General features: G+C 34.7%; 1 protein-coding gene across 1 annotated transcript in view; it reads right to left on the reverse strand.

The window, feature by feature from the left end:
* TNNI3K (TNNI3 interacting kinase) overlaps positions 1 to 26545 on the reverse strand; it is a 301789-nt gene that overhangs the window by 223981 nt on the left and 51263 nt on the right. Inside the window, exon 9 of the mRNA XM_067005786.1 lies at positions 23728 to 23838. Coding sequence (XP_066861887.1) covers positions 23728 to 23838 — 111 coding nt within the window. The remainder of the gene's footprint in view (positions 1 to 23727; positions 23839 to 26545) is intronic.

Below are 26545 nucleotides of genomic sequence, written 5' to 3' on the forward strand. Positions count from 1 at the left end.
ATCTAACTGCTTGCATCCTGCCTGAGGATCAATGTCAAAGTTGACAGTCTGACTTAGACACAATCTAGAGATACAGTCCACAACTTCTTTCCATCCTTTTACCACTTTCAACTCCTCTCTCCATGCCTCCTCCTCTTGTGGAGGCCCACAAAAATGAACAGCAGATGTCTTATTTCAGTATACTGTAACTTTCATTATATCATTACTGTATCATTGTAATTAATAACTATAATATGGTAACACCAGCTATTGTAATAAACAGACCCTCAAATTTATGTCTCAAACCCAATAGAAGTTCATTGTTTGATCATTTACCAATAATCAATAGGTAAACAAATTGGCGTTATAGCCTCTTCTACACAGTTGTTTGGAAGTTTCTGCTATTTTCACCAAATGGTTTCCAAGGTTTCTCTGAGAGCTGACTTCATTTTAGTCAACAAAAAGGGGAAAATGGGTATGGAGGAGCAGCTAAGGGAGTTTTTGGAGACCACACCTGGAAATGGTGCACCTGACTTTCACTGAGTCCTCAGTCGGAGGCCACACCAAACCGCCAGAAAGACTGGGAAATGAAATCTTCATGACCATCCAGGAAGAAGGAAAGAACATAGATTTTGATGAGCAGCTCTGACACACTAGGGTCATCCAAAGACTTCATCTCCCAGAACACAGTGGGTCAATTCTTCACACTCAGTTTCAATTCTGTTTGGGGGACTTGTGACTATTCTGTGAATTTGAATTCTCCTCTTTTAGACTCTTTCTCCACCTGAGCATTTAATATGACTATTGCTGTTGATCTCTTTTCGTACCTTTTCTGAAATTATCTAGGTTACTTCCAATTTTCTGTATCACTCAGTATTACTAACAGACAAGAGAGAAATGTGTACATATTTTATTTTTAAGCAGTTTTACTGTAGTATAATTTATACACTAATTGCATATATTTAATGTGTATAATTTGATGAGTTTGGATATATGAAAACACTCATGGTATCATCACTACAATCAAGGCAATAAACATACCCATCACTTTCCAGAGTTTCCTGAATATGACACCAAAAGCACAGGCAACAAAAGCACAAACAGGCAAGTGGAACTACATCAAACTAGAAAGTTTCAGCACAGCAAAGGAAACAATCAACAGAATGGAAATGCAACCTGAGGAATGGGAGAAAATATTTACAAACCATATACATGATAAGGGACTAATTTCCAAAATATGCAAGGAACTCAACTCAATAACAAAAACACAAACAGTTCTACTAAAAATGGGCAAAGGACTTGAACAGACATTTCTCCAAAGAAGACATACAAAGAGCCAACGTGAATGTAAAAATTGCCTAATATCATTATCTGGGAAATGTAAATCCACAATGAGATGTCACCTTACACCTGTTAGGATGGCTGTTATTCAAAAAAAAAAAAAAAGAAGAGAACAAGTGTTGGTGAGGTTGTGGAAAAACAGGAACCCTTGTATACTGTTGGCAGGAATATAAAATGCACAGAAGCTATGGAAGTATGGATATTCCTCAAAAATTAAAAATGGAACTACTGTTTGAGTTAGCAATCCCACTTCTGGATATACATCCGAAAGAATTGAAATCAGTATCTCAAAAAGATATTAGCTCTCCCATAGTCGTTGCAGAACTATTCAAGATAGCCAATATATGGAAATAACCCAAGTGTCCATCAAAAGATGAATAAAGAAAATGTGTTATATATTGCAATAGAATATGATTCAGCCTTAAACAAGATATTTTGCCATAGGCAACAACATGCATGAACCTGGAGGACATCATGCTAAGTGAAATAAGCCAGAAAGACAGAAGGACAAATACTGCATGATTCTTCTTATATGATGTATAACTAGCAGAGAATACAATAGTGGCTGCCAGGGGCTGGTGGGCGTGGAAAATGGGGAGTTGTTGTTCAATAGATATGAAGTTTCAGTTACGTTAGATGAATACATTCTAGAAATTTGCTGTACAATATAGTGCCAATAGTTAACAATATTGTATTGTGCATTTCAAAATGTTAAGAGGGCAGATCTCATGTTAAGTGTTCTTACCACAAACAAAGGGAATGTTTATGTATTTTATAGTCATATCTTTTACAGAGTTCCTATATACATTTACATTGAAATATGCAATCATACTTTATCAGCATATTTATGCTGAATAAAGGAAACAGAACTTGCATATATCAGTATCAGTCAGAGTTCTAGGTTCTTTCATTACATTTATTCCTCACAACGTACAAAGTAAATACTGTTATCATGATTAGATTAGAGAGAAAAAAATTTAGGGTTAGAGGAAAAGCAATCACCCCACCCCAACCCAAGGCCAACCAGGTAGTAAACAGTAAAATTGACACTGGAAACCTAAATTTGTCTCCAGAGCATTACCACAGTATTAACCAATAGGTATATTGCCTCACGACTGGTATCTGTTCAAAACTAGGATAGGAATTATGACTAATCATGCTCAATTCTAGTGTAATATCTTAGTAGAAGTGTGGTTTTTACTAGACATAGAGCACCAACGTTCTGGGTTTAAGATTTTAGTGCTCTACGCTCCTCTCCAGACACTCTCCTGACTTTCACTTTGCTCTCTGGCAAATCATTTATGTAATTCAAACTTCAGTTCTAATACTGAAATGATAATTCTGTAATTCCACTCAAGGTGTTTCTATCAGGAATAATAACTAACACTGGCTGGAGGTCACGTATGAGTTGTGTTTAAAGTAAACCCTTAGAAACTTGAGATACTGATATATGTAGCTATATAAATACACTGTAAAATATATAACTTTGTGAATTTTCTAGGTCTTTTAAAAGTTGACTTTTCATACAAAAACAATTCTTGTGGTCCACAGCCTGGATGTAATGCATCTCTGGCCAAATAAGTCTTTTCAGAAATGTTTCTTACCATGTCCTTAGATGTCTAATGAGTTGCTTAGATTTTTGTTTCTTGGAAATTATGACAGATTCCATTTAATCCTGCCCACAAAATTAATGAGGTGAAGAAGATAGTTCTACAGCCACAAGTGTGAACTCAAAATGAAAACAAATATATAGAATTCTAAGTTATAAAATTAGCTAGAAAGTTTGGAAAGCTTTTTAATATGAAGAAAAAGAATAAAAAAAATTATTTGTCATTTGGTACCTCTTTAACTCAACATATTTATTTAGATGCCAATATCAGCAAATAATTCAGTTTAATACAAAATAACAAATATTGGTTTCCTACCCCTGAAGGTGACATACAAGTCTCACCATAAAAGAGCCACTGCCTGACTCTCCAGCATCGTCTTTCCAAATCCCCTTATCTTAAACTTTGAAGTCCAGACACAGAACTGCTTGTATTCCCCCAATACACCATGATGTTTCTTGCCTCTGTGACTTTGTTTGTACTGTTTCCTATACCTCAAATGTTCCCACATCAAATAGCGTGACTTGGTTTCCACATCTATAAAATGAGGATAATAATATCACCTATCTTATGGAGTTATTATGAGAATATAAAGAGATCATCAATGTAAAGTGCTTCGAAAATAACTGGCATTTTGAAAACACTCAATAAAAGTTGTTTTCACAGACAGGTGGCTTAATATATGTTATATTTTACTTCCCAATAATTTAGCCAATGACATACTTTTAGTGGAAAACTACTATATCAAGATTTTTCTTTCAAAAATGCTAAAGTCTGCTTATGTGACATGTAACTATAAAAATTGGGCTCACACCAGCAGCATGATAAATAGCAAGATAAACAGATTATACACATATACAATTATAAATCATCTAAGTGAAAAATAAACTTCAGTGTTCTGTCATGTAAGTGCAAAAGCCAATAACCATAAGCATACAAACATATAAGGTCATCACTAATCAGCACACCTCAGGTTAGAGGCTACTATCTTTATGGTGGCAAATAATGTGACATGTTTCACAAAATCAATAATTCAAGAGGTTCTTTATTTCTGTTTTTTCCCCCTCTGCAGAACAGGACTTCACTTGTCTCTTTCCACCTCTGATATAATTCAGAAAGAATAATATCAAGTCTTAATTTTAAATGAGTGATGTAGTACAGAGTTTCAGACCATATATCTCTTCAAAGCTGTCAGTTTCCTTTCACTACTTTTCCTATATTCCAAAAACAATTTTAAATTAAACATAGATCAATAATAAATCTGCCAGTTGCTGTCTTATTTATGGCATTGCAAGAAGAGATACTGATGTTATTTTTATAAGCCAAGATGGACACTTTCTGATTCCTTTAGAATTTAAATTAAAACAACTAAAATGTTTTATGGAATTTCATAAACCATGAGATGTCTACTATTTTGATGACCTTAAGTATTATTCCCTCATGTGTCTCTCATATAAGGTACAGGAAAGCATGTCCTATATAGTATATGGGAGAAGAACCTCAGTATTCATAGCCCAAACTTGATAAGTATAAAATTATGATATGATTTGAGGATTTAAAAAGACAATAGATGATCTATCCAAATACCTAAGAACTTATCTATTCCAGATTTATGATACCTCTAATAATTTAGATGATTTAACTCCAAAGTTGAATGATGAAATATTAGCTAATATATAGCATAATAAAAATTGTAGTTATCAATTTGCAGTTGTGCATTTATATTCAAATGCAACTTATACACACACACACCACAATTTATTACTTTAATGCTTACCTTCAAAACTGTATAAATACCCAAGCGCCCTCACAGCTCACTACAATCGTTAATTATTATTTGCATTCCCTGACTATGTTGTGGTGTCTGAATCTTTGTTGTGGTGTCTGAATCTTTGTGACACTAATATCAGGTTATCTGTCTTGTACCTTCATTGTCTACTTTTTGAACAGGTATGCCTCTTGTGATAATCTATGCCTAGTTCACCACTGTATGCTGGGTGTATGAAAGACAGATAACTTGTCTCTTCAGTTCACAGGAATTCAGATTGAGATACGTTATAGTAGAGATACTAAATTCAAGGAGCCTCATCTACATTTGGACTTAATTTATCTTATGAGATTCTGAATCTGAACATGATGTAGTAATGAAATATGGCTTTTGTAGTGGAATTGGAGGGGTGAGTATATTTTGAATATGGGATTAAAGTAAATAAGTGAAAAACAACACAGTTGTAACATCTCAGAAACTGACAACTGATTTTTAAAATTATAATGGAAGTAAAAGGCCAAAACTGGCAAAGAAAAATCTTAAGAACAAGATTAGTACAATACTCCTGGATATCAAAACTCATTATAAAGCTTCAGCAATGAAGACAGAGTGGTTTTGACATACAACAAACAGAGCAGTAGGAAAAAATAAGAGTCCAGAAACAGACCATCACAAATTTTTGATGACACCTAATTTTTGGCATAAAGCAAGATGGAACAAATGGAAGTACAAAACAAACTGGCAGATTTAACACTGAATATATAGGTAATAACACTCAATGCAAATGGATTAATCTTTAAATTAAAAAAAATGAATATTGGGGAAGGATAAAATAAAATTCAATTTTATGCTATTTATAAGAAACACCTCTAAGTATAGTATTTATAAAGGCTTAAACTAAAAGGATAAAAAAAGATATGCCCAATAAATTCTAAGCAGGAAAAATTGGTGAGAAAAATTAGACTACTTGGGTAAAGCAAAGCATTGCTGGAGATACAGAAGGTCTATTCATTGTAATGAAAGGATCGTTTCCCCAGGAAACTATAATCATGTTAAATTTCTGCATACCTAATAACACATAGCACCAAAATATGCTAAGTAAAAACCTTACAGAATTAAAAGAAGAAACAGATGCACAGTCATGGTGGGAGATTTCAACACATAGTTGACAGAGTAAGTCCCTCCACCCAAAAGGATATAAAAGATATGAAGGACACAAATATTTGACCTAACTGGCACAAAAAAAAACATGTAACAAACAACGGCAGAGTGCATATTCATTGAACGAATGCATGAAACAGTCACAACATTGACCGTATATTGGCCCATATAGCAACACTTAATATATTTGAAATACTGGGGAAACTAATGATGAAGTTCTCTGACCATGGTGCAAATTAACTCAAAAATCAATAACAGGGCTTCCCTGGTGGCGCAGTGGTTGAGAGTCTGCCTGCCGATGCAGGGGACACGGGTTTGTGCCCCGGTCCGGGAAGATCCCACATGCCGCAGAGCGGCTGGGCCCGTGAACCATGGCCGCTGAGCCTGAGCGTCCGGAGCACAGAGAGGCCACAACAGTGAGAGGCCCGCGTACCGAAAAAAAAAAAAAAAAAAAAAAAAAAAAATCAATAACAAAAGGGTAAATAAAAAATATTGTAGGGCTTCCCTGGTGGCGCAGTGGTTGAGAATCCGCCTGCCGATGCAGGAGACACGGGTTCGTGCCCTGGTCCGGGAGGATCCCACATGCCGCGGAGCAACTAAGCCCGTGAGCCATGGCCGCTAGGCCTGTGCGTCCGGAGCCTGTGCTCCGCAACGGGAGAGGCCACAACAGTGAGAGGCCCGCATACCGCAAAAAAAAAAAAAAAAAAAAAAAATATTGTAAAGTTGGAAACTTACTTCTAAATAATGTGTGGGTCAAAAAGAAATCAGATTAGAAGTAAGAAAATATTTTGAACTGAATAATAACAAAATATGACATACCAAAACTTGAACAATATAGTTAAAATAGAATTTCGAAATGTATAGCCTTAAAAGTTATTAGAAAAAAGGCTAAAAATCAGTGAGGTAAGCTATGCATCCACCTTAAGGAATTAGGAAATAAATAGCAAAAATTAACTGAAATAAATTGGAAGGCAAGATAAGAAAGAAAGGTACAAGCAGAAGTTGGTGAAAAAGAAAACAAACATGTAATAAACAACGAAGCCAGAAGTTGATTCTTGGAAAAGACTTATAAAATTGCTAAACTTCTGATGAGAATGACAAGTAAAAAGAGACACCAAAATCATGAAATGAAGTGGAATGAAAAAGAATATACCACTATTGATACTGTAGAAAACTAAAAATACTAACAGGATATTATAAGAAATTTTATGTGATGTTTGAATATTTGGATAGAAAGTCTAAGATTTTTTCCATAGATAGTAATTAAGATAATGTGATAATGTTCTATGGATAGACAAATTGACCAATCGAACAGAATAAAATCTAGAAACGGACTCACAGATAGACACAATATATCACAGAGTTGATATTGTAGATCATCAATAAGGAAAATATAGGCTTTTTAATAAATGTTGAGACAATTGAACATAGAAAAAAATTAAGCTGGACTCATACCTCACACCATAAACTGGAATCAATTTTAGATGGGTAAAACACTTAATATTAAAGACAAACCACAGAACTTTAAGAAGAAAATAGCTTCAGGAAATTAGGTCTGGGGGATTCTTGAACACTATATGCAAGCATTAACCATAATTCAGGAGAAGCCATTTACAGCACATACAACCATAAAGGAGAAAGGAAAGGCAGTTTATAACAGTGGTTAAGGTCAGGGATTGGAAAATCATACAACCTAGGATAGAACACCATCTACATCACTTACTAGCTATGTGACCTACATAAAGTTATTTAACCATTCTACATCTCAGTTTCTTAATTTGTAAAACAAGACTAACAATGATGTCTATCCCCTAGATAAAACAAGATAATTTGTATAATGTGCTTAGAACATTTCCTGGCACATAATAACCCCTGTAAACATGTATAAATCTATTATTATTATTCATAATACACTGAAAATAATTCCAATGAATCAATTAAAGTAGACTAACAATTCAATGGAAAAATACAAAAAGGTACTTCACAGAAAGAGTAAACTCCAATAGCCACATACATATAAGAAAGGTTCAATCTCATAAGTAATCAGATAAATGCAAATTAAAACCAAAATGTAACAGCGTTCCATTGCCACCATTCTGGGGGAAAAAACAATTCTACTATACTAATGTTGATGACAATGTGAAGCAAGAAAACACTCACATATTCAATCATCCACTGGGTGGGACTGTAAAATAGTTCAATTCCTTGAACATTCACATACTCTATAACATAGCAATTCTTAGATTTATATCCTAGGGAAGATCTTATGATAATACTCTAGGAAACATGTATAAAAATTATCCTACAACCTTGTCTGTAATAGAAAATTATTTAAATCGGTTCAAATATCCATTCAAGATTAAATTGAATAAATAAATTATGGGAAAATAAATGAATCACAGCTATACAAATTAACATGGATCTTACAAATTTAATGTTGAACAAAATAAACTAAGTCACAAAAATTTTATGTGTGTGATTTCATTTTCACAATGCTCAAGAACATAAAAAACTAAAAACAATATAATTCATGATGTTATACCTGTACACATACATATACATAATATCTAGAAAAGCAAGAGAATAGTTATTATAAGTCAAAAGAGAGAGAGAGAGAGAGAGAGAGAGAGAGAGAGAGAGAGAGAGAGAGAGATTACTCTAGGGAAACAAGATGAAACCAGAGGTCACATAAAGCTCTTATGAGCAAGCTCTTATAAGTTTATATATATCCTTTTATATGCATGATAATTTCCTCAATAAAAATAAATTTTAGAAAGGATAAAAAATGTATTGCACAGTTGGAAAGCTGTCCAAAGTATTTTTTAAATAAGCAAAAGATGCTTTAGAAGCATTTGGTATGATTCTATTTTTGAAGAAAATATGTATATATGAGAAAATCTTGAAGAATATCCATCAAAATATCAAAAGCAATTACCTTTGGGTAACAATGACTGGGGAGAGGTGTGTAGCCATTAATTGTACAGTCATTTCTGTAAAGATTTTTTATTTTAAGAAAATGTATTCACTATAGTAATAAGATAGAAAAAACCCTTAAATGTAATAAGTAAGCTTAAATAACATTATATATTTCACAAGTCCTTGTTTACCTCTTTCCATGTCAATGTATAGCCTTGCACAATGTCATGTTTAATGGCTGCAGACTATCCCACTGTGCCATGTACCTTTTTAAAATTAATTTTTATTGAAGTATAGTTGCTTTATCATGTTGTGTTAGTTTCTACTGTACAGCAAAGTGAATCAGCTATACATATACATATTTCCCATCTTTTTTGGAGTTCCTTCCCATTTAGGTCACCACAGAGCATTAAGTAGAGTTCCCTGAGCTATATGGTAGGTTCTCATTACCTTGTACCTTTTTGATTTAGTCAGTGTTTATTGCTGGGCATTTAGCTTGTTTTACTTACTTATATTACATGGGCAACCTTGCAATTCAATTTCTTATAATTTCCATAAAATAAATTTCTAGAAGTGAATTTGCTGGATCATAACATATGCAAAATTTTAAGGCCAAAAATGCAGGAAGTTATCATAATTTGACAGCAGTGTTTCAATGGTAAATTTATTATTCACATATTGGTACTGTGTTTTGTTCAATTACAAATGTTAGCTCAGAGAGATTCGAAAGGCTTAGTTACCAAAATTAGATACAATCTCAACAATTCCAGCAGCTCCAGGGAGGGCCCAGACTTGATCTCTTGAAAAAAGAAAGAAATGTAGAATGCCAAAATATCTTAAGCAAAGAATGCATCCCATACATCCTTGTCACTACATAGCTGGTATATTACCTCATACGTGGAAATGCTCAGAAAGTGCTTACTTAGCTGGAAATTCTATGTTTGCCTGATTCACAGGAGATTCACAGGGGAAACACAGAAAAGCTAGAAGAACTTAACTTTTTAAGTCCGTATTAGAACAACACACTTCAACCCTTCTTAGCATCATCAGTTTAAAAGTTGTGTATTCACTTTGGCAACCAATTACACTAAAAGATATAAAATCAAACTGGAGAGGGACTAGACATATAGTAATTCTCTAAGTATTACATCAGTGGGGGGGGTGGATATAAATAATCCAAAGATCTTTATTTATCTTGACATTTCATAAATGGATCACAAGCTATGAATGTTGAGGCTGTGTGATAGCACAGCACTGTGAGTCAGTAACCAATTTTATGCCAGAGAGCACAATTCTCATGTTAGATTGGAGACAACACTGTTGATTAGAATGGGGATTAGTAAAGCTCAGCCAAGTCATAGATCTCACAGTGAATATTCCCTTTTTGTGGAGTAGAATTAAATTCTACTACTCTCTTTTGTTAGGGTCAAGCTTCATCATTAGATTAAGTCCAAATTCCTCCTTTATGTTTTAAATAGGTCAAAAGATATATTGAATGGACAGAGAAAAAATTTTAAAGGTAAAACTTGATCATTAGTTTTGATTGCATAGGCTGTATACTTACTTCATTTTATAGAACTTATAAGAGTAATTTGTATGAAGCTATTCAGAAAAATTGCTTGTGATTTGGTAAGCCACTTTTCTCATAAAAAGTATCATTAGAATCTCTTCTGCATTTATTGAGAGGAGAAATGATTTTACTCATTTTGTATAATTTCTAAAATAACACTTAAATAATCATTAATTTAGTCATTCAACAAACATATATTAAAAATGTGTACTATATGCAAAAGCACAAAACTTGTACCTGTGAGGTCTGTAAAGATTTTAACATGCAGTTCCTATGCTCAAGAAAAATATATAATAAAACAATCAAATAAAACCATGTTTATAAAACACACAGTATTAAATGCTACAATAAAGGTATAAAGTGCTGTGTTTGTTAAGAGCATGGAAACACCTCAAGGTAGAGGGATCCAACAGTTTCATGAAGGTGTCATTTTAGCTGAACTTTGAGGGTGGGTGGGAGGGGCAAACTATAAAGAAACTATGGTGTGATAAAAAGCACAGGGCATATAAATAGGTCATTTAATTTAATTTAGAGCATGGGTTGCAAAATGAAGAATATGAGGACCCATGGCTGAAAAGGTAGGAGAGCTGGTCATTTCTTCTGGGTGTATTTTGGAGTCACCAAGGTTCTTGGTCAGAAGAGTGACTTTATCAAAGTCATGCTTTAGAGAAGCTGGTAAACTTTCAGTTTTTAGGATGAAGTGAACTGTAAAACATTGGGGGGCAGCCTTATAAGTCAGAGTACTACTACAAGAAGTACAGGAGGATGACGACAGTCCTTTACAGTTCTAGACAAAAGATTTGCATTCATAGCCCTTTGTCTTATTTAATTTGGAATTTCTTCCAAGTTTCCTGGATAGTCAATGCATACCTTTTCAGGAGGGAATTATGAGAATGATTCTTCAACTTCTGTCAGGACCTGTCCAGGTGTGGAGATCTGCAGTAATTATGGGAGAGCTTAGCCCAGAGATTAGGAAGTTAGTTAGTAGCCGGCCTCAGAGCACAGAAAAAAGGAAAAGGGAAGCAAGGTTAAAGATGCTACAAGGGGTTACACTTGAATTGCTTCTCAAAGTAACTCTAGAAGGCTTTATGTGCCTTTCTTAATTGATTCATGCTTAACAATAGCTACATCTGTCTGATATTCAGTTGTGCAGGAACATGTGATGAGGCAGAGGTGCTGAGTGCCCTTAAGAGGCATCTCAGAAAAGAGATGCTGTGAGAGAGGGTAGCTGCTTAGGACCAGTCATGGGGGTTCTAGCCTCTCACTCCACCTAACCTCAGCAAATGTATAAAAGTTTCTTGGATATCCAAGAAATGACTCTCTCTCCAAAGAGAGTCATTAAGGAGAATAACTCACACAATGTTCAAAGAAGATAAAATACTTAAAGGACTCTACTCCCTAAATACCATCCCAGAAGGAAGCATTCCTGAGAGAAAGTTAGTTGGCACCCACAATCTACTTTACTGTTATCTATTTACTGTTGGATTTGAAGGTCAGGTAGAAAATATTGGTCTTCCAATGTATTCCTAATTGAGGGGAAGAAGAATAATAATTTTTTCCCCTCCTGAGACATAGGAAGCTTGGAGGCTCTGAAACTTTGGGTATGTGACTTGAGCAAGCTATAGAAATCTTGATTCAAAACTCAGTCTTCAAATACCATAGGGAGTATGGCATGGGAAAAGAAAGGTAAGTGCAGATGCATCAAAATATATAGCTGTTTCTTATATACCTAACAAGGAAATTATTTCTGTAGCTGATAATTGTATAATTTATATATGAATGATATATGATACATAAAGATCATTATATCTATATTTACATCTATCTATCTATCTATTATCTATCTATCTATCTATCTATCTTTTTTTAATGTATGAAGGACCTAGGGTGTTGGAATCAGTTCAGTGCATAAAGCGTTGGAATAGAGAGGCAAATTCACAAAAAACACTGACTGGTAACAAAGGGATTTCTAATTCAGATTGATTTGATTAGCAATAATCTTTAAATCTAATTTCTCAAGTAATGTTTCTTTCATCATTTTCCAGGGTAGCAAGCTGCTGAACATCTCATTTACATTTTTATTAGCCTATAAAGTTTTCCTGCTTATGCTTTTTTTATCTTACCCTGAAAGCAATACTTAATGTTTAATAATAGCTTATAGAATCTATGGCAAAGACTTAGGTGCCAAAAAGAAAAGTGACACTTAGCTAGCATACCCTTACATCATTCTTACAATTAATACAAGCTTAAAGCATTGTTTCTGAGACCATAAAATTACTGATTATGATGCATGATCTATTATTTTGTCTCAATTTCCAGACCAAAAGCCTAGACAGTAGGAGACTGCCTCCTTGCCTTTAATAAACAGTATTCTGTAACACAGGGCACATTCAGTAATTGGAGCATAGAGTTTCTGGCTTCGACTTCTGAGAAAACCACTTTTGAATGCCACAGAAGATGTACTGTTCCTAAATCAAGTCTCAGTTATTTAAGACTGTGTGTTTAGTTTCAGACTTAACGAATTTGACATGAAGCTTTCTCAAACTTTGCCATCATGGAACTGCAAATGACTATTCAGACCAAGTTTAAAGTTAATACCAATGAATAGTGATAAGAATACCTATCTATCATTAATGGATAGAGTAATATTTAAGCAACAATTTATAATTATGTGCCTTGACTGGTATAGTTGGTCCTTGCCTATGCTTTTTGTACCTGAATTGTGGTAACCCATGATGTTCATATAGGATTTGTTCCTCTGTCTGCAAAATTTGGGAGAAATCAGAGATAAGGTGACAGTGCTGCATACTGTGAAATCACATAGAGTTACATACCAGAATCTCAGAGAAAGAAAGACAGACAGACAGACCCAGAGAGAGAAAGTTTCTAAACTCTTTTTATAAATCCAGCATTGATTCCAAAGCCTGACAAAGATAATCGAAATGGACTGAATGGGTCCTGAACTCTGTCAAATTCATATGTTGAAGCCCTAAACCCCAGTACCTCAGAATGTAATTGTATTCTGAGATAAGATCTTTAAAGACATAATTAAGTTATGGTGGTCCCTAATCCAATACAACTGGTATCCTTATAAGAAGAGGAGATTAGGACACAGAGAGAGAGACACCAGACATGTGTACACCAATATAACCATGTGAACACGCAGCAAGAAGGACATCTGCAAGCCAAAGAGAGAAGCTTCAGAAGAAACAAAACCTGCCTGCACCTTGATCTTGAACTTTTAGTTTCCAAACTGTGAGAAAATAAATTGTTATTTAAGTCATCTAGTCTGTGGTATTTTGTTATGGAAGACCTAGCAAACTAATATAATAACACAAAAAAGAAAACCATAGACTAACCTCACTTATGAAATATTAGCAAAACAAGTTTAGTAGCAAGCTAAGAGAATAATGTGCCTTGACCAACTGTATCACTCTAGGAGTATAAAATCATTCAATGGAAGAATGACAATTGTTCTGGAAGCATCAGCCAATGCAATTAGGAAAGAGAAAAATAAGATTTTATTTATTAGAAGGAAGCAATATTATTACCACATCTAGGAAATATAATTGTCAACCAGGAATATACAAAAGACTCACCTAAGATATCTACTCAAAACAATAAGATAAATCAGTAAGTTCAATGGTTATAAAATTAAAAATCAATAATCAAGAAAGTTTCCTATATATAAACTATAACAAATTAAAAAAATAATGTCATTTGCATTAGCAGCCAAAAGATAAAATCCCTAGGAATAAATTTTAACAAACTCACAAGTAAAATATTCTGCAGAAACTTAAATAAATGGAAAGAAACATATTGTTCTTGAATAGGAAGACCCAATATTATGGGATTACTAATTTTTCCTAGATTAATATATAAATTAGGATTTAACCTAGTTAGTATACCATCACATTTTTTCCTTAGAAAGAAAAGCAAATAACAATAAAATCAGAAACAAAATAGAAAAAAATAAAAAATGATAGCCTACTTTGTTAGCAATTGTGTTCTAGGCAGTGCCTAAGACTTAACATATATTAAGTCACTTAATACACACACACACACACACACACACACAGCCAATAAGATGGGTAATAATATAATCTGCTTTCTAAAATTAGAAAACTGAGACCCAGAGAGGATAAATGACTTTCCCAATAGCATACAGCTAGTAAGTGGTAGATATTTTCTGAGATTTAAATGTAGAAAGTCTGGCTTTGGAGTTCATGCTTTTTACTATTGTAATCCAGTGCCTCTAAAGTTCATATAAAAATTAAAAATGTAAGAATAGTCAGGAAATTCTGAAAAAATGAAGTGCCAGGGGAGTGTACCTGCGCTTTTAGATATTAAAACATAACCTAAATGTATACTAATAAAAGAGTTGTGTTTGCTATTAGTATTGAAATACAGAGAGAGACCCAAATAGAAGACAAAGGGGAAAATAAGGAGTATTCAATATATATTGTTTGACTACCTGAATAACCTTTTGGGGAGAAAAATAAAAACTGAATTCCTATTTCATTCCTTATACTAAAAGACATTCCTGATAGAATATACATATAGGGGGGAAAACAAATTTAAAAGTACTTGAGGTAAATATTTGTGATTTCCTTTTTATACAATCTTTAAAGGACCAAGTCTTTCTAAGCAGAGGCCACAAAGCAAAAAATTAAAAATCTAGTCACAGAAATTTGAAAACATATATAAAAAAATGCTTAAAGAGGAAACTAATAAAATAGGCTGCAACACATATGACAAAGCTTAAATCCTCAATGTACAAGGGTATCTTCCAAGTCAGTAAGAAAAAAAGTCAATATAAAAATAGGTAGTCTATAGGATAAGGAATTCAAAGAATCAACAGTATATCAGTCAAAAAAACCCCAAACCCTTATACTTAACAAGATTTTATTATTTATATAATTGGGAAAGATAATAGATATTGCTATTTTATGCAAAGGAAAGCAGGTATTCATACTGTAAAAGGTAAATAAATCCACTTTTTGAAAGGCTTTTTGGAAATAATTATCAAAATATAAAATTCACATACCCTTTTGCCCAGCTACAAATATACACATAAATAATCATGGATGTTAAAAAGATAAGTCCATTACACCCCTCCTACCACAACAGCATTCACAAGTTAATGGCATTTCCAGGGTTCAACTATGTTGTAGCATGTATCAGTACTTCATTCTTTTTTATTGATGAATAAAATTCCATAGTATGGATATACCAAATTTTATTTATTCACTCATCAGCTGATATACATTTGTTTCTACTCTTTGATTATCATGAATACTAACGGTATGAACTCTCATGTACAAGTTTTCGTGTGTCTTGGGTATATACCTGAAGTGGAATTACTGGGTCCTATAGTAATTCTATGTTTTACTTATTAAGGAACTGCCACACTGTTCCAAAGTAGCTGCACCATTTTATCTTCCCACCAATAATGTATTTCTCCATATCCTTACCAATTCTTGATATGATTTTTTTTTATTATATTCATCCTACTGGACATGATGTGGTATATCACTGTGGTTTTGCCTTGCTTTTCCCTAATGACTAATGATGGACATCTTTTCATGTGCTTCTTGGCCATTTGTATACCTTCTTTGGAGAAATGTCAGTTCAAATCCTGAGCCTATGTTTTAACTGGGTTATTTATAATTATTGTGTTGTATCTCTGTTATATTTTAAACTTTCATTTATATTAAAGACTGCTCCTATAAGATTTTACATCTCAGAAAGGAAAAGAGAGGTTAACATGCATGGAGTGCCTACTATGTGCCATAGTACTAGGCATATGTTACACATACTGACTAGTCATTATCCTGAGCTCTAGAATAAGCCCTGAATGATGCTTCAAAAGTTATTAAAATAATTTGAATTGGGGTCAGCCAAAAGCAAAATTGTAAAACAAATGATGGTGGTACCTCTTTCTAATTATTCATTCATATTTTCAAGCTGCCTCTCAGATATCTTTAAATCTATTTTCTCCTAATACTTTTTAGTGTAGTGTTTCTTAAATTTGAATATGTATATCAATCACCTGGGAATCTTGTTAAAGTGCTGACTTTAGGTAGGTCTGAGATTCTATTTTTTTTTTTTTTTTTTGCGGTACGCGGGCCTCTCACTGTTGTGGCCTCTCCCGTTGCGGAGCATAGGCTCCGGACGCGCAGGCTCAGCAGCCATGGCTCACGGGCCTAGCCGCTCCACGGCATGTGGGATCTTCCCAGACTGGGGCACGAACCCGTGTCCCCTGCATCGGCAGGCGGATTCTCAACCACTGCGCCACCGGGGAAGCCCTGAGATTCTATTTTTAAACTAGTTCCCCGATGATCCTACATTGCTGGTCAGTGGATCGTATTTCAACTAGCAAGGTTTTAGGGTATGAACTGATTACTAAGATTTTAACTATAAGAGCTAACCTCAAGGATTAGGAAATTTTGCATTTTTACAGAGGTGACCTAAAATTTATAACTGCTTCAAAATCTAAAGAGTGAGTCTATGGTAGGCAGGGGAATTGATAATCTTGAACAGGGGCCTTATCTAGCATGTAAGAGGTGGTACACCCATTCAGGAAGAGGCCCTACTTGGCCACTTTCTCTAATGGAGGTGTTCCTAGCCTGACAACTTGAACACATGCTTGTGACTACATAAGGCAGGTTGAGAACCTGAAGGTTTAGTTGAAATTTTTCTTCCAGCATCAATTTATAATGAAAATAGAGGAGTAGTTGAAAAGAACTCCAGTTACACTACTGGTTGAACTGTATACATTTTGCTGTTTTGCTAAATAAAGGCATTTATAATTATAACATGATTCTGATATAAACCAGCCCTGTTGAAATAAATAAACCTTGAAAATGTTATGCTAAATAAAAGAAGTCAATCACAAAAGGTCACATATTTTATGATTCCATTTATATGAAATGTCTAGAATAGCCAAAACTATAGAGATGGACAGTATGTTAGTGGGTGTCTATGTCTGAGCAGTGAAGGGTAGATGGGACTGATGGCTATTGGATATTACGTTTCCTTTTAGGGTGACAAAAATGTTCTAAAATTATAGAGATGATTATACAATTCTGTGAATTTGCTTTAAAAAACCATTGAATTGTACATTTAAATGGGTGACCTACGTGGCATATAAATTTTATCTCAACAAAGTTTAAAAGTTTAAAAATGTAATGCAGAAATATCAGAGATAAGGAATAGAGCTTAGAAGAATGGGTTTCATATAAAGAGGCACCAGAATACTTTGATGTGCTTAGTCTTTGAGACAATTCAGAGCTGAGAATAGAGCACATTTCCCTGACATTTAAATTCTAAGTTTCTATCTACCACTTCCAAAGCTTAAATTCTGGTCAGGTGGGCTGAGAAGTTGTTGGTTGGATTAAAAGAAGGGCAGTGTAGCATTGTGAGAGCTGGCTCTGACACCACACAGCATGTAAACACCCACTCTACCAATTATTTCCTCTGTCACCTTGGACAAGTTATGTAACTCCTCTCTGCCTCAGTTTTTTTGTCTGGAAAATGAGGATAAAATCTCGAATGAGGATGAAGTCAGTTTTCTGATTCCAGATGAAGTTCATAAGGGATTATTGCCTAGTCATAAACTGGAGGCATATCTGATACTTTTAAGCTATAAAACTCATGAGTACATTATCTCTTTAAAAAAGAGAGAGAGAGAGAGAAACCACATTTTATAGTTCCAAGAATTCACTTGTTTGTGCCTTTGGAAAGAAAACTCAAGCCATTTTAAAAGAAATAACAGGGTCAGAAGCTTCTTGGTATACAAAACTCTCTCCTGAAACATTCAGATGATTTAGTTAAGAACGAACTGAAACAACATCAACAACATTTCCTTGAAATCAGATATAAATTCCGAAAGAACTGGGAAGCATTTGTGAAGCAGTGCTTGGAGTAAGTGCTTACAATCCAAATATGGGATGAGGTAGGATAGAATAAATTCAACTAGGAAAATAATACTATCACCTGCACAAAGTATATATGAAAGTATGCCTTTCTGTGAAAAAGAAAACACTCCATAATCCCTATACATTATATATTGCATCATCACAGACATGCTTTTCTCTTTGCTATTCAGTTGCCTAAAGCTAACATAACTGATTTGTCTCCTGATAACTGCGGAAACAACTGCATGAAACACCAAAGTATAACAGCTTTTAAAAGAGATATTCGACTAAGTATGAAGTGGGGTGTATACACTTGGGGTGTATGTATGTGTGTGCATGTGAGGGTATGTGTGTGTATTGAATGCTCACATACATGCATTATATCTCCATGGGTTTTTGTGCCCATTTACTAAGTGCCATATACAGTTATATTTGAATCAATTAATATTGCTTTAATTGTACATGTAGCAATATCTGGGCCTTAGATAGTAACATATTCAGTTTCTGTTTTGTTTTCTCAATACTTGTTTAGTGTCTTATGGCTGCAGGCCCTGTTTCAGCAATACATACAAGAGTCCTAAGGGAGTAATCTTTTTTTTAATTTACAGAATTACAGATGTGAAGTCAGATAACCAGGTTTGAGTCCTATCCATCTCATTTATTTATTATCTGCATGGTCATGTGGAAGTCATTTAACTTCTTCAATCCTCAGTTTCCTCACTGGTAAACTGAGTCTAAAGGTAACTATCTCACAGGTGAACCAAATGACAAATGTATGTGAATGATAAAACGCTATCACATGTTAGTTAAATGTTCTCATTTTCCATGCTTGAGAGAGTATATGACTCATGTGCCCTCTGGACTCAAAGAGGAGAAGAGGGTTTAATGCATGTTTATCGATTGCCGACAGAATCTCCGGCCTTGTATAAAGCAGCACATGCATATGTATTGATAGATGGATAAATTAGTCAGGGAGAAGTAGTGAGACTCAGGACAACCAATATTTGCCTGCTTTTCAGAGCACAGTAAATCTAAATCTGAGTCTCAAATTGCAGTCAGCATGTCTAGGAGTTTGCAGCACGTGTTCTCCTCTATTACTGAAGAAGACAGCTGCCTAGTCAATGTAAATTTTATTGTAAAATTGTTTAATAGGATTTACAATTATGGGAGGACAAACACACTTGAGACACTAATGGAGGGTCTGAATTTGATATGTGTAGACAAAGAGGCCTGTCAGACTTAGCATCAATTATTGTTTCACAGAAAAAGGTGGGCAATAAAGGAAAGTGACTACTAATGAAAGGAAACTCCCACGGATCCATTGCCACTGTTCCTTCTAACCAAGAGTAAAAACTAGGAAATGGAAAAAGCATCTAAATTTTTGGTATAGCAAATAAATACTATTATGTATATTTTACCCTATTGCACTCAACCTTTCTACACCATTTGATACCCAGGACCTTTATCTATTGAAACTCTATACCCTTAATTATTGTGAGACTACATTATCCTTGTTTCCCTCATACCACTCTGACCAATCCTTCTTTGTCTCCTCAATGGCTATTCAGTAATTCCTAAAGTCTCTGTGGATGTTCTCTTAGGCTTAGCCCTTGGCCAAATTTCAGCTACTGTTATGGCTGCAAATATCACATATAATTTCCAAAAACTTACATTAAGTCCCAGCTTCTCCACTGAATACTAGTTGTATATTTTTAAATGACTAACAAACATTTCCACTTGAAAATTTGTAGGTGATCAGCAAATCAACGTGTCTGGAGGTAACTGGTTTTTCCTCAGAATTGAATCCTTTACCCAATCCTTTATCTTTGTCTATTTAATCATCATATCATCACTGTGGAATCCACACTAAATACTGAAGTAAAAGAAATCCTCTTCAACACATTATTTATCACGTCTCTAATCATTCTCTTGCTCAAAAAGTCTCAATGGCTCCTCATTTCCTAGTGGAAAAAAATCCTATTGGCTGTGTGTCTTTAAGAGTGGGAACTTCTGTGTTCTATTCATCTACCACACCATATAGTCTTGTGTATTTTACATCATAAACTATAACAGTTACTTATTGAATTGAGTTAAACTCCTTGGACTTCCATTTTCAGTTTCTTTAGTCTGGTCCATTCCTAACATCCTACAAGGACCCTTCACAATCTGTTTCATGCTATCATTCTATTCACTCTCCCCTAAATGTACTTGACTCATTTGTCCTTCTCAGTTTTAGACATGATTCCTCTTCTTTTCTCTGTCCATTTCTTACCACTTTTCAAAGTTCAGCCCAATTTCAAACCACCTCTCATAAATCCTTCCCTAAATCTTCTAGTCCACCTTGATCTCAATTCCCAGTGAAATCCTAACACTTATAAATTTGTTTTCTTTGCCATTCCTTGCTATGTAATGATCATTTTCTAATTATTCCTAATATCAAACCTGCTCTGATCTTTGACTCTTTCCTCTTCTATAGTTATGACTATATTGATATTTTACTTTTGAATTGCTGATATGAACTTTCTTGTGTATTTATTTTGTGTGTCCAGCTATACTATAAAGTCTTTAGGGGGAAAAGCTATGCCTTATTTTCTTGTATCATTCCCATATTCTAGCACAATGGTATGGAAAAAGTAGAGGCTCAAAAATATTTGTTAAATGGATGAATGAGTGTGTGTGGGGGGAAATGCATTAAAAGTGGGTATTGCAATTAACAGCTGTAAAGGAAATAATTCAAAATTTAAAATTCCTTAATTTGAATATGATGCTTTCAGGTTTTTTGGTTACCATTTTCCTATATGATCTGCAACTTAATTAGCTCATTAGATAAGAAGAGAATAAAGACTAACGTATATATACCTGCTTTATGCAGTATCCATGATTAACTATAAAAGTCATTAAATATTATACCAGAGCTAATGAAGGAAGTTGGAGAAACTATGGAGAACTGTGAGACAAGAGTAGAGATCTATTTGGAATTATTTTGGTAAAATTTGCCCTAAGCCTGGTAGAATCAATATAATATCTCATTTCGTACTATGATAAAGCAAGAAAACAGTTATTTGAATAGGAGATGAAGAGATCAAGCTCTTAACCACCTTGTTTTTGACCCTGTTATAATTCTATCACTCAAAAGTGTGATTAGCTCAGTACTAGACAAAAAGGATTTTGTTTTGCAAAACATATTCTGAAAAGAAGATGTGGCACATATATACAATAGAATATTACTCAGCCATAAAGAAACAAAATTGAGTTATTTATAGTGAGGTGGATGGACCTAGAGTCTGTCATACAGAGTGAAGTAAGTCAGAAAGAGAAAAACAAATACCATAGGCTAACACATATATATGGAATCTTAAAAAAAAAAAAAAGGTTCTGAAGAACCTAGGGGCAGGACAGGAATAAAGATGCAGACATAGAGAATGGACTTGAGGACACGGGGAGGGAGAAGGGTAAGCTGGGATGAAGTGAGAGAGTGGCATGGACATATATACACTACCAAATGTAAAATAGATAAGTAGTGGGAAGCAGCCACCTAGCACAGGGAGATCAGCTCGGTGCTGATATCCCACCTAGAGGGATGGGATAGGGAAGGTTGGAGGGAGACACAAGAGGGAGCAGATATGGGGATATATGTATACATATAGCTGATTCACTTTGTTATACAGCAGAAACTAACACACCATTGTAAAGCAATTATACTCCAATAAAGATGCTAAAAAAAATAAAAACAAACTTCTGTCATTTTCCTGGCATTAAGAGGTTGAATGCGTTAGTCACCAGGACTTAATGTCTACCTCATTAATTCTTTTACCCAGACTTCATATAATTACCTTCCATTTACTTTATCACTAACCTTGGTTTCTTTTTTGGAAACCATTTACATTTAAGTGATTCTAATGGGACTTCCCCTCTCCTAATAAGTAATACAAATTCATTTATATTTATAATAAATATCATAAAAAAGATTTATTTTCTGGGAAATAAGATAATTTATTTTCAGGGAAATATAGTAAGGAGTGGAAATGTCAACATGAAGGAAACTATTTTGCTCCCATTGAGACATATTAATATTTATGGAGTGAAGAGCTCTTCAAATTGACACTGTTAAGAGAGATGACTCACACCTATTTTACAGGTTTTATGTATGATTTTATATGCAGCTCTATTTGTTCACAATTGTGCATGTGTGTGTAAGTGAGGAAAGTACACTTTAACTTGCAACATGACTAAAAGGGAGAAATAGATATCTACTTAATAGTGAAGACATAGACTGCTCATTTATTACACTGTTGAGCTTACATGTGATTACCACAATTAATAGAGTGTGAAAATCATGGAAGTTTGAGTAAAATGACCAAGTTCCAGACATGGCTTTTTTTTCTCAATGGCTTTGTAATCTGTAAAAACAATTACTGTACAGAGCCTTGGTTTTATATCTATTAAATGGCAGTGACAATAAAAACTATTTCATGAGGATCTGTTCAGTAAATTAAATAAATAATGCAAATTAAAGTGCTCTGCATATATGAAATTAATATTTCAACAATTAAGTTTAAGATAAGAGCCAGGGTCCCTCCTCTGGCCTTTAAAACACTGCAGTCTTGTTTGTAACCATCACCTGACCTTGTCTCCATCACTCTGCCTCCAGCCCATATACACTAGTGACTTTGGCTCACTCGTGCCCCTCCAATACACTTAGCTATTTTCTGCCCCAGGACCTTTGCAGATACTACTATATATATTAATGATAGCTTCACTATATAGCTTATTTAAAATGGTGCCCACTTCTTCACTCTGCTTTCATTTTACCTCATTTTATTATTTTTCTTGTACTCACTACTAACATTATATAATATTTTTTTCCTTATTGTTTGTCTTGTTGTCTACAACTAAATTTCAAAAAATTGCCTGTTTTACTTGCTACTGTCACCTCAGTAAGTAGAATGGTATCTGGCACACAACAGATGCTTAATAAATCAAATAATGCACATGTGAATGAATTAATGAATAATTTTTCATTGAGTCCTTACCATGAATGAAGCAATCTGCAAAGTGCTTTATACTGATTATCCAATTTAATCATTACAATAGGCTTATCACTATTTCTATTTTATAAATGAGGAAAACAGAGGTGTCTGAAGGTACAGTAACTTGCTTGAGGTAAATATAGCAAGTGGTGGAAACAGTTGCCTAACTCCAATACCTATGCTTTTAATCACTGCTATATAGCCTCTGTATATCCAGCCATCTTTATATTAATTGATGTTTGATTACACTATTACAAAATAGACTGAATTTACTATCAAAAGAACATTTACATAGCTTAATTTGAACCCCAAAAGAAATGTGTGGGTGTTCATTAGTTAAAATTAAACCAACTCCTAGAATCTCAAAAGCCACCATTTGAAAACAAGAATCCAAAGAGGTAGGTTTGTTTTCACACGTGGCCAAGATATGACTTACCTCCAGGTGACCAGCAATTGTAGCAATATGCAGGGCAGTGAGGCCGCCATACCCAACCTGCTGTATGTCAGCTCCACTGTGAAGCAGAGAAGTGATCAATTCTGCACTATCCTGCAAGGAAACACATCTTTAGTATTACTTTTCTCTCAATAGCAGCTTTGAACACTGTGCAACAGGATATATTGATTCCCTGACTGTCAGCCAATTTAGGCGCTCAAAGAAAACTTAAGTGTGATTTCTGGCACAAGAGCACATGAGAAAGCAAAGAGCAGCTCTCAGATGGTTGAAATGTAGGAACAGATGACAGGCTGTTCAATTATAATCAATCTTCTACCACTTGACCATGAAAGACAGAAAGGACATTTACCTATGGTGAGGCTCTTGCAAACTCAACTCAAACGTACATGTAGGTCACTCCAATAAATGTGCTTTCTCCAGCAACTGCACTATTGAACTGGCTACAGTGGGCCACTTCATGGTAGTTCAATACTTGCTTTTTCTCTAACACATATGTGTCATGGGTCCTATACATAATTAACAACATAGTGTCATGGGGTCTATATGTAATTAATCAGTAGTGTCTTTCTTAACTTGACTCATTAAAATGTTTTCACTCAGTGAAAATGTCTGAAACATTGCTTGAGCATTTAAGTTAGAATACTTTATGCAATGACCAAAATAATCCTTACTTTCTTCACACTATTATTTACATTGTATTTCTGTCTTTGGAGAGACATGGTGCTTTTTAATAATATTAATAGAAATTAACATTCATTGAATTTTTATTATGTAATTAACCTTTCATACCCATAACTTATTTAAACCTGGCACATGGAGACCTCAAAAATAGTTGTTGATAAAAAACGAATTAAATATTTCTCTAAGTAATCCTATGAAAAATTACTACTATAAACCTCATTTTATAAGTCAGAACACTCAAAAGAGCAATGTGGGGGTCACATATTCACAAAACTCCAGATCTGGAAGGGAATGCAAAGAAAGTTCTTCATGTTTAACTCTCTCCCTCAAAGTGAGAATTCAAACCACAACTTCTATAATACTTGGCCCATCAATATCTCAAACACACCTAGTGGCAAGAAAGTCAAGTCTTCATGAGATAGGCATTGCATTTATGCATATACATAAAATTTCAACTGTCAGTTAAGAAAATCCTTCCATTAAAAAACAAAGTTTGATTTCTTAATGCTGTCACACATAAGTGAAGGTTGAGAAGTTATAAAAATTGAAAAAACTTTGGCAAAGAACTTCAAATAACAAAATTAATGTTATAGTTTCCAAATCTTCCACTCTATACCTGCTCTAGCAAGAAAGTTTAAGAATTCATCTTCCTTTACTATTCCATTGCCTCCCTCTGCTCAGTTTACAGACTTAACGTTTTCTCCATTCTAAAACAAACAAACAAAACCAGCACTTTTTCCACTGAGGTAAGCTAATTTTATCTATATCCTTTCTGTCTCCAAAAATTGACTGATTTAGGAGCTTAGCCCTAAGCTATTTTCTCATTCTTTTTTAAAAAATTTATTTATTTCATTTATTTATTTTTGGCTGCGTTGGGTCTTTGTTGCTGCGCGCGGGCTTTCTCTAGTTGTGGTGAGCAGGGGCTACTCTTCATTGCGGTGCGTGGGCTTCTCATTGCGGCAGCTTCTCTTGTTGCGGAGCACAGGCTCTAGGCACGCGGGCTTCAATAGTTGTGGCACGCGGGCTCCGTAGTTGTGGCTCACAGGCTTAGTTGCTCCGTGGCATGTGGGATCTTCCCAGACCAGGGCACGAACCCATATTCCCTGCATTGGCAGGTGGATTCTTAACCACTGCACCACCAGGGAAACCCTATTTTCTCATTCTAATTGCCACCTTTGGTAATTCTTATACAATCTGATAACTTCATTTTCAGTCCTGACTTCTCTGTTAAGTCTAAATTCCATATATCCTGCCTACCAATGGCATCTCAAATTAAAAATTCAAAAGTGCTCTTGTGAATACCATTCATAATTTCCCTAGTGTGACCTATCATCTCCTAGCATTCCATATTCACATTAATGGCACTTTATTATTCCAAATGACCTGGAGGCACTTCAACTCAATCAGTTCCAGAATTCTGTTGGTTCTGACTCACTAGTACCTCTCACATTTCTTCTCCTTATTTCCAACATCACCTTCCATAGCCTCCTGACTGGTCGCCTTGACTAAGCGTTTTTTCATTGCAGTCCATCATCTACACTATTAGTAGATAAATTTTCTTACACACAGTTTTGACCACATCATTCTCATTTTCAATAAACCTTTCATACACTCAACAAATACTTCTTGAATATATAAATATGCTCACATCATATGTGTTGAAACAATGTTTGAGCAGTAGGAAAACAGAGGTGAGTGAGATAGTTAAATCCCTGCTTTCATGGAGCTTATATTTTTACTGTGTATATATGTGAGAGGAGACAGAGAAAATAAACACATAAAAAAATATTATAGGGCTTCCCTGGTGGTGCAGTGATTGAGAGTCCGCCTGCCGATGCAGGGGACATGGGTTCATGCCCCGGTCCGGGAAGATCCCACATGCCGCAGAGCGGCTAGGCCCGTGAGCCATGGCCGCTGAGCCTGTGCGTCCGGAGCCTGTGCTCTGCAATGGGAGAGGCCACAACAGTGAGAGGCCCGCGTACCACACACACACAAATATATATATATATATATATATATATATATACTATCATAAAGTACCAATGGCTATAAGAGGAAAGAGGTAAATGATAAAATGGCTACTTTAAATTGAGTAGTCAGCGAAAGCTTCATTGAGGAG

This window comes from Kogia breviceps, chromosome 1 (genome assembly GCF_026419965.1).
Source record: "Kogia breviceps isolate mKogBre1 chromosome 1, mKogBre1 haplotype 1, whole genome shotgun sequence".
NCBI classification, from domain to species: Eukaryota; Metazoa; Chordata; class Mammalia; order Artiodactyla; family Physeteridae; genus Kogia; species Kogia breviceps.